This window comes from Primulina tabacum, chromosome 5 (genome assembly GCF_025594145.1).
Source record: "Primulina tabacum isolate GXHZ01 chromosome 5, ASM2559414v2, whole genome shotgun sequence".
NCBI classification, from domain to species: Eukaryota; Viridiplantae; Streptophyta; class Magnoliopsida; order Lamiales; family Gesneriaceae; genus Primulina; species Primulina tabacum.
In genome coordinates this window covers 38530173-38547839 of record NC_134554.1, presented here as the reverse complement: position 1 = coordinate 38547839, position 17667 = coordinate 38530173, and the positions used below count along the sequence as shown (strand labels likewise).

General features: G+C 37.6%; 1 protein-coding gene across 1 annotated transcript; it reads right to left on the bottom strand.

Moving 5' to 3' along the window:
* Nucleotides 1–3624: 3624 nt before the first annotated feature.
* LOC142547601 (protein transport protein SEC23 E-like) lies at nucleotides 3625–16364 on the bottom strand. Its single transcript, XM_075655964.1, has 12 exons — nucleotides 15456–16364; nucleotides 15101–15274; nucleotides 13593–13754; nucleotides 13239–13381; nucleotides 7353–7428; nucleotides 7039–7208; nucleotides 6866–6947; nucleotides 5933–6010; nucleotides 5511–5672; nucleotides 5138–5401; nucleotides 4786–4890; nucleotides 3625–4278 (listed from the first exon to the last, which is right to left on the bottom strand). Exons 1-12 carry the CDS (start codon nucleotides 16212–16214, stop codon nucleotides 4126–4128), a joined length of 2328 nt encoding a protein of 775 aa, XP_075512079.1. The 5' UTR covers nucleotides 16215–16364; the 3' UTR covers nucleotides 3625–4125.
* Between the last annotated feature and the right edge of the window lie 1303 nt (nucleotides 16365–17667).

Sequence of the window (17667 nt, the reverse complement as noted above, 5' to 3'; positions counted from 1 at the left end):
CGAAATGACCAAAGTCTTTATTGCTGTTATGATGGAAGTTATGACAGAAATAAGGGAATGGAGGAAGTCTTTGAAGGAAGAGAATAAGTCACAAAAAGATGATAAACCTAAGGAAACTGGAACTAAATTGTCTGAAGACCAACGCCAGGGATCGGGGAATCCTCAAGCAGGTGAAAATCACCGCTTGGAGGAATCACTGACTCTCGGGTTTGTTGGGGAAGGAAGGTATACTCCTCCACACAGAAGGGAATATGAGTTGGATCCTAAACGGCAAAGTTATAGTAACGGTAAACAAGTAGCAGGGAATATGTTCGCTGTCACTTCTCCTAGCAAGCATCCAGAGATGTATGGTGATGGGGGAATGCATGGGTGTTAAGTTCCAGGTTCGGGGAATAACACTCGGGGGGCAAATTATTCCCCGCACCCATTGCGAAAAACTCCAGTCTTGGACTCCGAGACTATACATGATGTTATTCAAGAGTTGTATGGCCCGGGAGTGAGACCATTCAACCGACCAAAGTTTCATAAGCCATACCCCGATGTTGTTGATCGTGAAAATCCTTACCCACGAGGATATAACATTTCAGACTTTACTTTATACTCGGGGGAAGACCGTCAATCTAACGTGGAACATGTGGCGAGGTTTACAATACAGTGTGGGGAACTAGCAAATTTGGATAATTTTTTCAACTACAAGTTACGTTTGTTTCCCAATTCATTGACTAGTACTGCTTTTATTTGGTATGCCACACTGCCTCGAAAATGATGTTTGAGGTAACGGAGAACAAGACAGAAACTTTTCATGGAAAAGGCCGCTGTCACAGTGGAGATGATATGTATTATAGTTGGAGGAATATGAGGTACAGTAGGGGATCCATGGCCAAAAGGCCGGAGAACCAGCACCTCGGAAAGGTTTCATTTCATGGGTCAATGAATGGCGAGGGAAGGAATGACCCACAGTCATTTCAGAAGCTAATACAGAGGCCACCACCTCTAGACATCGATAATAGATATGAAAGAAAATCTCGTTTTGTTATTCCTCCCAGAGCAATCCCAATGGTGTATGGAAACGGGTGGAGCATCCAAAGTTCCCAAAACCGCTTTCTCGGACCCAAAAACAACGTTTGTTGAGAGAAAAAGCTGTTGAGCGCAGATCTAAGGTGGAGGAATCATTCAAAGAAAAGAAAATATTTGAGGAGGAATATGGAGGTAGCAAGGAAGAAGAGTTACAAATGGAGGATTTAATCTTAGCTCCGGCTCAGATGAAAGATCGACAGCCGGACAGATGTTTTATAAAGATGGAATAGATGAGAAGTATTGTACAAAGTAGGCTGGATAGCTACTTTGGCTAATTTTGAGATATTGACTCGTAGAAAGTTTCTGTAATATGCGAGGAATATGCTTTTAAGCCATTCCCCGCTGAACTTGTTTGCAAATAGTGATGGACCATCTGTGAATAAATAAAAAGAAAATTTGCTCATGGAATCCTTTGCAGCTGATGTGATTTTAATAGAATAATGTGTTGTCTTGATAGTCGAATTGATGACGTATAGAGCACGTTTATTACATATTTCGATACTTGATGGTGTTTGGAAAGTATGAGTGATAATGAGCAATGGTGATAACATGTTGTGATAATATTGAAGAAAATAGGCTATTTAGCCGTTGTTCTTAATTTATTTTATAGAAATCCGGGCAGAGTTTCCCCTGTAAACGTGACATCCCAGAAATACAAATACATGAAAACAAATCTCAAGCAGCATGTATAAGGTAAACAACATGTTTTCAACAACAAAATTTGGCTTTCAAGCTACTTTTCCAACTCTACACATCATAAAAGACACTTGCCAAACAATGGTAAACAAGTGCAAAAAAGATATTCATCAAAGCTTGGCAATTTTCTTTTGGATTGGCCGGCGGCACTACCATGATGATTTTTCATCTCCATTGATCTTTAAGAAATCCAAAAAATGGGATCTCATCCTCAGTGAATTTGGTGGAGCATCACAATTCCTTGTGCTGGTGCATTTCTTGTTAGTACATGGAAGATTATATAAGTTGCACAAGCTATAGACCAAGCTCTGAATATGCACAACAAGGAAGTTGCTCTGTTGAGGTGCAAGCAGTGAGCTCGAGTGACATAATTAATGATGGTCCGGAGAAATTGTTGGAAGCTTCTGAAATAGTGGAAATGTCCCAAGAGGAAGAATGTGCAAATTACGAAATGCCGATTTCAAGAAACATGTTGAAAAATATTGAAGACGTTGACGGTGGTGCTCTCTGAGATATTTTTAGAAGGCAAGATGTCTCAAAATTGGAGGAATATGTGAGGAAGCACTACAAGGAGTTCAGACACATCTATGAGAATCCCTTGCCACAAGTGTTGCAAGGTGTTGCTCATCAAAAAACTCATTCAAACATAGACACAAACACCTTGAGAGCAGCATGAAATGTGGCAAATTCTACTGTGTTTTTGTGATAGAGGATTGAGAAAAATGGTGAAATATACCTATCTTGAGAAGGTGTGGCTTGATGTAAAGAAGTTTGATGATGACAATTTTCAGAAACTTGGATGTCATCACAAAGGCGATGTATTCGGTAGTGATATGGGACATGGGATCTCCATGAGTGGTTGAGTAGTTGTCTCAAAGTGAAGGAATATTGGTTGTGAAAGGCAGTGAAAATGGGAAGATTTTGGGGGAAGAAGGCAAGGAAGAAGTTTATAAGGAGGAAAACCACACTGCTACTTTTTTTTTTCTCCTCATCTGTCTCCTCATCATATATGTCGTGTTAGCATTTGAGCCCAACTTATAAATGAGCCAATACATTAGAATTATTACACATATAGCCAAATTGACCCATGGGCCAAATTGGCTACGGGGGGCAATTGTTTAGCCCAAATCAATTAAACAAGGACCCAACTTGGCTGGGAGCAATTTAATTAGCCAAAATCCATGAAGCCCAAGCCACAACCCAATACATGAAGCCCAAGGAAAGTTGCAGTTGGCCCAGTAAAGGAACGTTGCTGCCAGTTACGGCCATTACCCAAGGTGGAAGATCGTGGAATGATCGTGGAAAGGAGCAACTGATGAGCAGAGTGTGTCAAAAGAGAAGGGAAGGGAATCAGAAAAAATCCCGACAAAATTCACAAAAAATCCATAGCAAACTCTCTGCAGAATTTCTCTTATTTGTCTATTGTTTACTTCTATTTGCAGCAATATTCTTCCATAGATTTTTAGTATGTCCATCCATGTTTCATTTAAAACCTTTGTTCGAATTTATAACATAATGAATGTTGATGTTGTTTATGGATTCCACCTTTAATTTCATTATATTCCTCATTCCGTGTTCATATTTTTGGAGCCATTTCGAGGAAATTAGAACGAACGATCAAATCGAGAATCGCAACGTTTGATAAAGAAGTCAGGTTATTCTACAATTTTGGCACGAACACGTGCCTGACACGCCCCGCATATTTCGTGATAAACAATCTCATTCAATTTGAAATCATATCAATGATAATACCCACATTTTCTCAAATGGAAGTGCCAAGGAAATCCTAACCCAGTAAAGAATGAGCAAAAGCAACCACCACTCAATTTTCCCTTTACAGCAAAAACCTCGTAAGCCAAAAACCAGTAAATTAATTTGAATAAAATAGTCGATAGGATGTTTACACGGAATTAACAAATATAAAGTCCAAATTCTTGTAATGTAGAATGGCCTCTAGTTTCAACTTTCAACCACATCCATAAAAAATTCAAATTCAATACAAAAAAGTGACTACTAGTGTTCAGGAAAGAATTACAACAGAACATGTAAAGAAAAATCAATCCATCCATATATATATCCCTAACCTTCTGTCATATTAAAAAAAGGAAAAAAAAAAACTTCTCTTAACTTAAAACTCAAGACTCTTTCATTCCCATACTACAACTTCATCAAGCCCCTTGAGCTTCCAAGACCTCTCAAACCCCACAAAAACAGAGTCTAATTACCACTGACATTGACTGCAAAAATTGACAATGCTTTTACCCAAGGAGCGCGAGGGTGGGAGAGAAATCTAAACTCACTTTTGAATTTCCATTTAACACGGGGTAATCAATTCCCAGGCATTTCACGCTTTTAAGAAGGTTGGACAGCCAGCTTCTGAAGATGATCAAGGAACACGTCAAGGCTAACATCATCCGTGAAGATTATGTCAGAGCCGGGCGCCATCATCTCATTTGAATTACTATAGGTGGCAGATGGATTCAACTTAGCCAACAGGAATCTTGCCTGCCAAAATGCCACTCTAATTATCAGAAACACATGAAAGTATCGCATTCAAGATAGCTGATTTTTTATGAACAATTGTTCTGGCAACATCAAATTTTTTCACATAAAACAACAGAAGGCATGCCTACCTATAAGAAACAATAACTAGAGACATGCATAGAAAGGCATAACCAATTTTTATCATTTAATTCATACTGGTTGATTCTATTTTCTCAATCACTTCAAGATAGAGTTAGTGTATTTGGGAGGGGTTTCTAGTAAAAAATCCCGAATATGAGAGAACGGTAACAAAATCACTCTCCTGAGAGTAGAGTAAGGGCTAGCAGCACGTTCCCAGCTAAAATCCTAAAATGATTAAGTTTGCTAGAAGCTAGGATTCACAAACGCGTATTCGAGGACAACCAATTTGTGGATCAGGAGGAATAATTTAATCGTAACAGGTAAAGTATTGATACACAGACATGATCAAACTACACATTTTAAGCAAAATTGAAGGAGAAAGGTTACCTGTGAACCATGCTGATCACAAATTACAAGCCTCGGTGCAGGAAATCGATCGCGAATTATCAATTGAGCATCATCATGTGGAGCTTGTAATAAGTGAGCAAAAGCCTATGACAAGGGAAAGAAGGCATATCTCATGAAAATTTTCAAGAAAAATTTCGAGTGTGTAAAAGAAACCAAAAAGATTCAGTAGAAGAAAGTATGTCGTCACTGCAGAAGGAGACCCAAAAAGATAATTCTCAGTTTCACAATAAATCGAAATAGCAAAAGCTAACACCCACGAGTGAAAAAACCAGCACTCCCGATGAAGACAAAGTCGTCACCGTACAAGACCAACAAAAAGAAAAACACACACCTGGTGCTCTGGCTGATTCTGGTATCCCATGTTTCTCCATTGAGCTATAGTCATTCCATGAAAAATAACTATACTAAAATATGCATCCAGCAAGAGAATACGATCAGCTCCAATTGATACTACATCCAGCAAAACTGGTGCGGGAAGCGAATTAAAGGAATAAGATATCAATGATGGTTGAATCATCACTGCAGCATTGCTCACAGTTTCTCGATTTAACAAAAGGCGGAAATAAGCAGTCTCATCCGGACTATTATTGAACACCTAATTGAAAAGCAAGAAATAAATTTTTAAATAAATATGAAAAGAACACTTTTAACGTAAATAATGAAAAGAACAGCACAGGAAAATAGCCACCACAAAAGCAATTTACTTGTACAAATTGTGATCTTCGCAGATTAAACATAAACTGAGGAAACAGAGAAAACCCAGGATTCAAGGTGAACGAGGATGGATCATCTTTGCGATAATCACCAAATTTGGAACACAAGCGAATTAGATTCCGATCTATCCACCTTGTGGCATCAAATCCTTCCTGAAAATCATGGACAAGATACGCTAAGAAAAGTAAAATGGCACATTATCTTTAAAAGTACAAATTTTTTGGCATGAGCTCCCTCCAATATTAATTTGATCTCAGTATCATTTAGATAAATTTATATGAAGCTGCATTATTACATAGATCACAGTATAGCGATGCAGTGTTCTACAAAACTGTAGTGACACACCAGAGGCTAGGGATTTGTGTTTGTCACATTGATCTGATTTATCTACAGAATACAATAATGTCAGTACCTCTGTTTCCATTTTATAAGAAGCTAATCTAGCAGTAACTACAGCAGCAACTTCTTGATCAAACCCTTGCACTAAGTCCTGCATGCACAAAAATTTAGAATCAACCTTTCAGAAATGCAACTTCATAAATTTTGCACGAGAAAGTAAACCAAGATTATTTATTATACAAGAAAAAATAACAAAAGCAGGGTAGGAAAAATAATGTGATATGATATCACAAGCCTGTTTTGTACAGGAAGATGGATCCATGGCAAATTGGGGTTTCTCATTATATTTTGAACATAATGACGCAATTAAATGGGGCTACAGGTTTGTTTTAACTTGAATACAGAGACCCAAAATAAAGACATTATAGCATTTTAAAGGCCTGGATTTAGACAGCCATACATGTTTGAGCAATTATCAACTCTACTTTTTCCATTTTTCCTATTAAGTCTATGATTCAAGCTAAGAGAGACGGCCTTCAGTGCATGACATGAAGTCTGGCTGAAATTTTGTGTTCATACTTCTGCTATTCTAGGAGTAACAATGAAGTTATGCACACCAGCCACTGACCATAAATCAGTAAATTGTTTATATCTCACAGGAAAAAACACAGGCTCCTTTCACTTTCTTTCTAACTTGCATTTCCAACGAAAAATACAGAATAATAAAACCCAGAAACAGCATCAATGGAATATAGTACACACTATTTTTGTACGTGTTTGTTGGCCTTTTTTGGTGGGGAAAATCGCCATGGTTTGAAGAAGATAATTCCTAATAATTTCCATAAATTGTTTTAATAATGATAAAAAAGAGGGGAAAAACAAGGCACTGTCATGAAACATCCTATACTCAAGAAGCACGCTATATTAATTGGAGAAGATCTTTCTGAAAGTTGTGCAAGAAAAAAAAATTAACAGCACATCAGGTAGAAACAAATAGTTATCTTACCTCGTTGCCCACTGTACTATCTACCCATCGTCTAGTAACAGTAGTGACTCTTAGCCTCATCTGGCCATCAGGGCTCTGATAACTGCAACCAGAGGAGAGAGTTGACATAGGGTAGTGCAGTGGGTACCTATTGTTTCAGAGAAGGGAAGTAATACTTAATATTCTTCACATACCTCGTAAGGAACTGGATGAATAATTGAGGATTTGTTCCTGCAGGATCAGACTTTTCGCTAGAAGAAACATCAAAGAAAACAGTTAAGCAAGTATTTCTGTCGAGTCCACACAATTTCCAAGCTGTAGTGTTCCCCTCGCCGATAACTGTGTTGGCAACTGACGGTCCTTTCTGCAACAGTTCCTCATCAGAATCAGAACTATGCCAGATAATTGCCATTTCTCAAATCCTCAATAGGCTCCGAATAGAATGACTTTCTAGTTGATAAATGACAGCATGTTCAAAAAAAAATTAATGAACTTGGAAAGAACAAACCTTCTCTAATGATGAGCATGGCCCAATGATCCCTTGGAGTTTTATATCCTTTGAACAGTTGATCTCAAGCGTACCACTAAAAAAACCAAGCAATTATCAATAAGCTTTATTTTCATGACAGGATCTCTTTGTCAATATGCACAAATTAATTAGAATGGCAAACAAAAAAAGACATTCATCCTCATAACATAATTTGATGTTTCCTTTTGTTACATGCAAAAGAAATCACCGAAGTGGAAACACTATCGTATAAGATCCAAATTATACACATCAAGAACAGCAAAAATCAAAGAAAGAGAACTCCTTTAGAAAAACAAAAAAATGTCAACAAAATTCAAAGCAGCAAAAATACTCATTTGACATAGCAGCAAAAATTTCAGATTTTTATGGTAAGAAATAAAAATAACAGAGATATTGAAAATTTGAATCATAGTATGAGATAAATAGTGTGTAAGGCAACTACAATTTCAAAAGTTGTCTATGCATTAGTTGATATACATTAATACAGTCATCATAACACATTCCCGGTAATTGTGGGGTCGGCAACATTGATTTTAGTTCTCCAAACTAAGCAATTTTTCCACGTGTCATCTCTCAAACCAAGATCTCATACATCCTCCTTAACTACATTTATCCAAGTTTTTAATGGTTTACCCCTCTTTCTACTCCTTCATTAACTTGTCAATCTAAGATACGTTAGATTAAGGCCGTGTTTGGTTTCATCTTCACATGACCAAATAATGTTAGACGTTTCTCCCTAATCTTATCCATGTTACCGCCGTCTTATGCAAATGTAGTATTGTAGTGGTCCAACACTCCGAGCCATAAAGCACAGCTAGTTGAACAATAATCTTATAACATTTTGTTTTTAATCTCGCAGACATTCTTCTATCACATAAGACTCCTGACGTTATCCTCTATTTCATCCACCCAGCTTTAATCCTATGGTCTAATGGTATATACCCAGTCTTTTGGATAATAGATCCTAAATACTGAAAAGCTTCACACTCTGAGATTTCTCAACCTTCAATAATAGGATGTTCTAAAATTTTATTAATGTTCTAAATTTCGGCCTATTCGGCCGCCTAAGCGTCGGCCAACCGCACCAAAAAAGTGCTAGTCGGCCAGCCGATGTGGTAAGGACGCCTAGGAGCCAGAAAAATTACCTTTTTCAAAAAGTTTTTTGGGCTTTTAATTGCAGTTAAAAAAATGAAAAGTAATTTTTTATAGGTTCTAAACCAAAATCAAACAAGAAATGAGATTTGTTGGCTTGACCTAACACACCAAATTTCATCTTATTATGCTGATATTGTGATCCGCCTAACCTGGTTTGACGTCTGACTAGCACCTAGCGAATTGTAGAACCTTGCATTAATATGACACTGCTATAGAATAAGAATCAAGAACAAACAAGAGATCTATGAATAATTTCTAGAGACCTATAGATGCGCACACAAGATATTGCAACACACGATCACAAAAAAATAGGTCTCTGTTAAATCTTAAGCAAACTTATGAGCATTGCTTTATCTACTACTCCTACTGTGAATCAGACTTTCCAAAATTAACATCAAACAACCCCTAACAAGACTCAACATAGAATAATTCAGAGGGGCTGTTTCAGTGACTTGATGAAAGTTTTTTCATGGAATATCAGGGGCAGACTTAGTTGTGTTGCAGGAAATAAAAAGAGAGATGGTGGCTAGGAGTTTTATAGCAAGTGTTTGGAAATCAAGGTTTGTGGAGTAGGTTAGTTTACCTACAGTTGGTCAATCAGGTGGAATCTTGGTTATGTGGGATCCAAGAGTGATTTCGGTTAATGATAACTTGATTGGAGAATATTCGGTTTCGGTTCAGATTCAAAGAGATAATGACATTGATTGGTGGTTCACGGCAGTCTATGGTCCATGTAAACCGAAGTTGAGACAATTTCTGGGACGAATTGGCAGGATCGAGGATTATATGTGGCAATAGATGGTGTTTGAAGGGAGATTTTAATGTTGTGAGATCATTAAGCGAAAAAATTAATAGCCGATCCCATACTTCGAGCATGCTTTGCTGTGATACATTGATACAAGAATTGGAGTTGTGCAATCCACCTTTATTGAATGAAAAATTTACTTGGTCGAATTTGAGGAGCTCATTCATATGCTGCAGATTAGACAGATTTTGTTCACTACGGGATGAACTGAAATTTATCAACTTTACCGACAAATAATCATACCAAGAATCACCTCTGATTATTTTCCAATGGTTTTGGATTTGGAAAAAATGCAAGTGGGGACCAACGTCTTTTAGATTCGAGAATGTGTGGATGAGGCACCAAAACTTTAAAAAATTGGTGTTATTCTGGTGGAACAATGCGCAGTTTCAAGGATGGGAGGGATATAAGTTTATGAAGAAACTCAAGGCATTGAAGGGTGACATTCGAAGATGGAATGAAGAGATTTTCGGGATGGTGGATATGAAATTGGCAGAGTTGAGAGGGAAGATAAGCAGGCTGGATGATTTAGAAAGTGAGGGTCGAGGATCTGAAGTAGTATATAACGAAAGAAGAGAAGCAAAATGGTTGTTAGAAGAGTTGGTGTGTCGAAAGAATCAAATTAATAGCCAAGGTCAAATGGATTAAAGAAGGGGATCACAAAACAAAAAAATTTCACTCGTTAAATCATCGGAGAAGTAAGGCCAACATTAACAGACTGGAAAGAGACGATGGATCGGTTACTAGTGATGAGGATGAAATTGTTTCCATTATTGTGAAGTTCTTTAAGGAGTTGTATAGTAAGTCAGATTCGAGAGGTTGGGGTATTTGAAGGAGTGGAGTGGTGTTCTATTGCTAGAGATTTGAGTGGTGATTTAGAAAAACGCTTCTCGGAAGAGAAGGTTAAGAATACAGTTTTTGAGTGTGATGGATGTAAGAACCTGGGGGCGGGCGGTTATACTTTGGCATTTTTTCAAGAGTGTTGGGAAATAGTCAAAGGAGATTTAATGAAGGTTCTCGATGAGCTTTTTGAAAGTGGAATCATAAATGGTGTAACCAATGAAACGTACATTTGTTTGATCCGGAAGAAAAATGAATCGATCAAAGTGAAAGATTTCAGACCAATTAGCCTTGCAACAAGTTTGTATAAGATAATAGCAAAAGTTTTAACAACAAGGATTAAGAATGTCATAGCAGAAACAATATCCGAATCTCAGAATGCGTTTGTTGAATGAAGACAAATACTTGATTGTGGCTTTATTGCGAATGAACTACTGGAAGAGGGTAGGAGGAAGAAGAAGAAAGGATGGGTATTGAAGATGGATTTCGAAAAGGCAAATGACAATGCGGACTAGGATTTCTTGGATTTTGTTTCGAGGAAAAAAGGGTTTGGAGAGAGATGTAGAAGATGGATAAAAGGTTGTGTCAAATGTATCATTTTCTGTTATGATTAACGGAAGGCCAAGGGGTAAATTTAATGCTTACAAAGTGCTTAGACAAGGTGATCCGCTCTCTCTTTTTTTTGTTCAACTTGGTAGTGGATGTGTTGGAGAGATTGATTGATAAAGCCAAGGACAATAATTTAATAAGAGGGATCGAGGTTGGAAGAGACAAGATAGAGATATCCCATATTCAATTTGCAGATGATACACTTTTCTTTGTGAGGGATGAGGATCATATTAGGTTTTTGGTGCAAGTTGTGAGATCATTTTGCGACATGCCTGGATTAAAAATCAATTGGGAAAAGAGTGCTTTGTTGGATATTCACGTTGAAGAAGAAGAATAAGTCAAACTGTTAGCACAACAAATTGGAAGTAGTATGGAGAAGTGGCCGATTAAGTCTTTGGGTGTGCCTTTAGGTGGAAATCCATTACAAGCATCGTTATGAGAACTTATTTTGTCTAAGATGTCGAAAAAATCGGCAAGTTGGAAAAAAACTTTTTTGTCAAGAGGGGGAAGATTAACTTTGATAACAACTGTTTTAAATGCACTTCCGATGTACCATATGTCTCTTTTCAGGGTACCTAGAGGTATAGCGGAAGAGATGGAGAAAATTTCAGGGAACTTTCTATGGGATGGAGCGGATGGTAAGTTCGTAACCACTTGGTTGCGTGGGAACAAGTGTGCAAACCCAAAGAAACAGGGGTATTGGGTATTGGGTATTGGGAAAATTATGTTGAGGAACAAGGCTATGTTAGGGTAAATGGTGGCGGAGATTTTACGTGAAAGAGGGGACGTTGCGGAAGAAGGTAATAGTGAGTAAATATGGGTTAAATGAGAATGGGTGGGATGCGGGTTTAGTAAGAAGCGTGACATTTAGATGCCCATGGAAGTTTATTTCCCGAATATACCCAACTTTTCAGCAACTAGTTTCGATTAAGGTTAGAGGAGGTAACAAGGCTAGATTTTGGGAAGATAGGTAGTGGGGGGATTACTTCTTTAAAAAACTTTTTCCGGCCTTATTTCAGGTTTATGTGGTTCACAATTTGCCTATATCACACGTTCATTTTGACAATTCGCTGTCTACCCAATCATGGGATTTGCATTTTAGAAGGGTCGTGAGAGATGAAGAGCTGTATTACAGTTGACGGAGTTATTAGGTTCTTAGATAGGACTAGGTTGGTTGAAGGGGTTGGTTGAAGGGGTAGATGACTATCGAGTGTGGAGTGAGGATCTTTCTGGCCTTTTCTCGGTAAAATCTTTCTTTGAGTCGTTTTTCCCACATACTCGCTTTCCTGATTTTTTTTTTTCCATGTTATATGGAAGGTTCCGGTTCCAACAAAGATTCAGATATTTTCGTGGATAGCAATTTTGGGTAAGCTACCGACCTCGGAGATGATGCAAAAAAAACGGCCCTCAATTGCTATGAGTCCCAACAGGTGTGTTGTGTAGGAATGAAGCGGAAACGCAGGATCATATGCTAATTCATTGTGCATTCACGAACGGCTTGTGGACTAGAGCTTTGAAATAACTGGAATTGGTATGGGTGGTGCCTAAGTCAACGACTGATGTATTTGCTATGGATCTAGGACAACTAATACTTACGAGGGGAAGAATATTTTGGCAAGTGGTGGGCATATGCTAGACATTATGGGTAGAAAGAAATCGTATAATTTTTGAAGATAAGGAGGACAATATAGATCAGTGCTAGGATAAAATCAAGACAAAGTTGCTTTGTAGATCGGCATTCATGATAAATTCAAGAACATGACGATCTTAGATATTTTGCAAGATTGGGCTTATGTGTATCATTGATACTGCTTTGATATTATGTAACTCCTGTTGCTAGTGGACAACTAGTTCACTGTTGTAACTAACTCTAATCATATCATTAATAAAATATTGTTTCTTATTAAAAAAAAGATTTAGTTACAAGATAATGATGAAAGGCTCTCGCGTTAATACATGCACTTCCTTCTATTCGATTGACGTTGACCAACAACTTGCCTTCATTGACAAGTATAGGTGTAATGAAGACGTCTGCCTTTAAGTTTTGGGAATTAAGTGGTCTTAGATTGGCACAGACCAGCATCACAAATTTTTGTAATATTTTTATAATTAACGCTACCCACTATTTTTTATTTCTTTTAATAACAACTTTTTCTTCCAGATCATGCTACTAACTAGCTACACTGTTTCTTAAACAACATTATGTTGCAAATAGGCAGAAGGATTTAAAACCTAATTTTTTTACACCAGCACCTGTACTTATTCAGGTCGTCCATACACCAAGAACAGGCTTATCAGATAAAATGAAAAATTTTAAAACTTAAAATTTTCTACACCAGCTCCTGATCTTATTCAGGTTGTCCAAACACCAAGAACAGGCTTGCCCAAAAAGGACAAAACCAGGAAAAAAACATGCAAGGAAAAAGAGTATTTCATCTCTAATATTTTAAACTCACTTGAATGAGAGCCCAAGACTCTGTTCCCCGTCTTCAAAAATGTGTTTGAATGAATCCTTGAAAACAGAGTGGCCAAAACTTTCAGCTAGCACAACGAGCCCACCAGTATTTTCAATGGCAACCTTCATCTCAGCAATTCCAACCTGAAAAACATATCTTGTAAATTGATCAGTACAAAGGGCTGTGATTGAAAATTAAGCATATCTTAAATCACTTGTCACATGACCCAAAACTCCTAAATGGGTCCAGAAACAGTATACAGATGATCCGCTTTCCTTCTCCTATACTCTAATTGAGCATAAACATTGATAAAATCAAGAGTCGACCAAACTATTTGAGCTGACAATAACACACCTGATCAAGGGCAGAGGCAAATACATCCAAAACATGTCCCTGACTGACCAGCTGTTTTCCAAGTTGCTCGTAGAATTGAACCGATTTTTTAAAAAAAGGTGCTGAGTCCTTGTCAAGATCCTTGTGAGAACGAACTGGATCAGACAAATCTTTTGATCCGATCTGCAAGGAAAAATACCAGCCATTTGCACTAGCTCAATGACTCAAAAATCAAGTAAATTAGCATGTTGACTTTAATATTACATTTTTTACAACAGTGAAAAACATATATGACTATGGACAGATTGTTAAAACAGAAATTAGGAAATAAAGAAGTTCTAGGTCATGAGACCTGTACTGAAATAACAACCAGGCCTAACAAAAAACAAAGAATCTAGGAAAAAAAAAGAAGCTAAAATATGTCCCCTCTTTTGCTCGGGATAAAAATCGACATTTCACTGGCAAAAACAAAACACAAAATTTATTTAAAAAAAAAACTCCAAATAGAGTGTTCCAGGAGCATGAAAAAGACTTTACTACAAACATTTTTTATATAGTAAATTCTCAACGACAGAAAACTACTGTTTTGTTAAATTAGGACAGATAACCACTCTTCAATCCCCAAACAGCTATATGAGTGTTGGTACAGAAGAACTGAATCGGTGAATCCAACTCTTTATAAAACTTAAATTCAAGAGATTTTCATCAAATGTTTGATGTGGAAATTTTCGAAACCACAGAATACGTAACACTAAAATATCCTGCATGACTTTAAAAAGCAAGCCAAAGAATTATGGCGAAAAGAGTATTTTTTAGAATGCTGCAAAGATCACACGGCTCAATTGTTCCCCGATAACTGTGTTGACTTATGGTTATAACACCATACATCTTATGCTTCAACCATTTACACTTTTGAATCAAGACGTTCCACAGTTTCAAATGAAAACTTAAGTTGAAAAGCCAAATTTTTTTAAATCCCACCACTTAGGAGATACAAGGTGCAAACTAGTACATGCAAAATAAGTAGCAAGTGCAAGATCAATCAATATCAAGCCCTTAGGAATTGCGATTGATGATAGTAATGGCAAATATTTCAAGGAATGTACATGTTACGAGTTCTTCGGCAACAATTGAACATCTTTTTCAGGGTAAACTACTGAGAAGTAAATTACAGAACTGATTTGAAATAAGTCGGGGTTTAGAATCATTTGTTAGTAAGAATTCCTGGAAGACTGAGAACATAGTTTATTAAAAGTGACATTCCTACTTCATCATCTCATGAAAAGCTGAGTGTCAAAAAACTCAAAATATTCATCCAATAAAATAGCAAAACAAAAAATATCATATGCAATGTATCCAGCATTCAGCCAAAATTACTCCATGGAATCTCAGTCTAAATTCATATCACAGTCACCGTCGACTAATATCACAACTTATTCAGATACAAGAAGGTAAATAATGTTATAACAAAACAAACTACAACCTCCAATCTAAACAACATAGAGTAATGAGAAAGTCTAAGGCTTTACCGCTCCTGGGCCTTCAGTACATGGACCTCCTACTAATGCAATAATTCGTGCACCGGTACCTGTAGTGCATGCCCCCAGTAATCCAGCGGCAACACTCAATGCAGCTCCTGTACACCTCAACGCCCTGTTTCCTGGTGCCACAGACCACTGGTCTGCTCCCAGCTCATCCAGCAACTACACCAAAACAATCAAATAATATAGGGATCACAATCGATAGCCCAAAATTCAACTGCCCTCAAAATGATCAAACTTCTTATTGCAAAGTAAAATCTTTTATTTCTCACAGTTTCAAATCCAATAGAGTCAACATACAAATAGAACCACATTTTTCCACAATTATGAAGTAGTTAATCACCGAATCAAATGAATATTCACACTCAGAAGCAGGCAATAAAAATCTATTAACGCCAGCATTGGGAGTCGCTCCCGCCGTAGGACTCGGACCACCACCACCCATTGGTCTGATAGGTCTTCCACCAGGAGCCCCAAGTCCCAACTGCTCCAAGACCTGATCTTTTGTCAACTCCTTGGATCCTCTAAATACATAAACCTTGGACATCTCCGAAAACCCCAATTCATGCACCTGCACCTGCGTACCATACGACACAAACCCAACCAACGCGTTATCCGGAAGAATCCCGATCGCTCGTTTCAAGGCAGATTTCGCAAACTCCAGCTCCTCCTCCCGCATGCACGTATCCAAAACAAACAAATAAATAGGGGAAGGGTTGAAATTCGGTAAATTCTGGTAGGTAGGGATTAAGTACTCGATGGATGGGAAATTAGGGTACAATTCGGCAGGCATGTTCGTCTGCGATATCGACGAATAATGCGGCGGGAAATGGTTTCTTTGGAAGCAAAAGGGGCAGATCCAAATCAGGGCGCCGAAATCAACGCGGCAAAACGGGTTCAACACGGCGGTGCAAGTTTTGCATCGGAGAGGAAGATAAGGGACCGCCTGTAGATCGACATGAGGACGGATTGGCTGGATCGTTGCAGCGATCGGGACCACGCATTTTGAAGCTTCGACTTTGGATCGCGGCCAGTTGAGCCATGTCATACGGACTCCTTCAATGCCTTCGGGATCGCTTTGAGCATATTCCGGCGCCGCCATCAGTGAGAAGAGCTAGGGAATTGGGATTCGAAATCGGGCGGTATTTTGACGATTTTTTGGGGAAAAATTTTGCAATTGGGCGATCCCCGACAGTGGGAAAGGGGATCACAAGATCGAAGGCAGGGAGGGCAACCAAGAAGATTTATTGGCACATATATTTGGCATATATTTATATTATTGTATATTATATTGATTTAGTAATAGATTTTATTAGATTAATTGCTTCTTTGTTCACGAGTTTAATTAGGAAAGCATTTGTAATGCTCGAGATTTTATCATTTTAATTCGAGATTATTTAATTTATGAATTTTGGAATCATATTCCATGGTGTTACAATTCCATAGAATTGAAATTGAATTAAAAAGAGTTGTGAGGACCAAATTTCAAATAGTAAAGATTTCAGGGGCTAAAGTGCAATTAATGAGATTTGAGTGAGACACTTGTCTTCACCATGGAACTTAAATGTTAATCTTTCATTTCCAACTTCAGAATTCAGCGGAGAAGGCACCGAGATTCCATTGAAAACCCTCAAGCTTCATTTTATTTTAGAATCATGATTTTGAAAGATCTGGTTATCAGATTTTTTATCCGAACTCAGTTCTGTGATTCTCTCGTCGACAGCTACTACAAGACGTAAGTTTTATTGATTTCTGATATGATTTTGGAGAAATTGTGATTTGATTGTTATTATGTGTTCTGGTGATATAATTAATCGTATATTCGAAGTCAGATTGAAGAACAGATTGTTTATGTAATTGTTATGATTTTCATAATTGATATGATTGAGATATACAGATTTGGTATTGAAATTGCGATTATTGATTAATTATGGATTGTATTGGCTATTGGTTATGAATTGTAATTGATATCTCGTATTGTTGAGTTACCAGGGACATCATTCTAGTGTCGTTATGCCGTTGATTTTGAATCAGATTAAGATTGATCAGAACAGATTTGATTTGGATGGTATATTGATATTGTACCTGTCGAATATGTCATTTCAGATTGTATTGACAGCTTTGAATTCAGAACTTCCATTTCTTCAGACCGAGACTACGAAAAGAAAGGTATAAATCAATGTTGAACCCCGGGAGAATGACTCGAGTGAGATAGAACTTGAGTTTCCCAAAACCACATACTTATTTGCTATTGTTTTCAGATATTTGAATTCATTGCATTTATATATGCTTGTTCTATTGATTTATAGAAAGCATGGATTAGACGATTGATTTGAGATAGAGAGTCTTTGGCAGATGTGCCAAGTCGTGACAGAGTTATTGGCAGATGTGCCAGGTCACTGGAGGTTTGGTTTATATCGATGTTGCTTAGAATGCAGATTAGCTTCTATTGTAGATATTTGATATAGTGTACCAAAGTCTGGGAATAAGAACGTACCACCATCTAGCTGAGGAGAGTGGGTGAATTGTTGTGTTCTTATTCAACCGGGATCCCT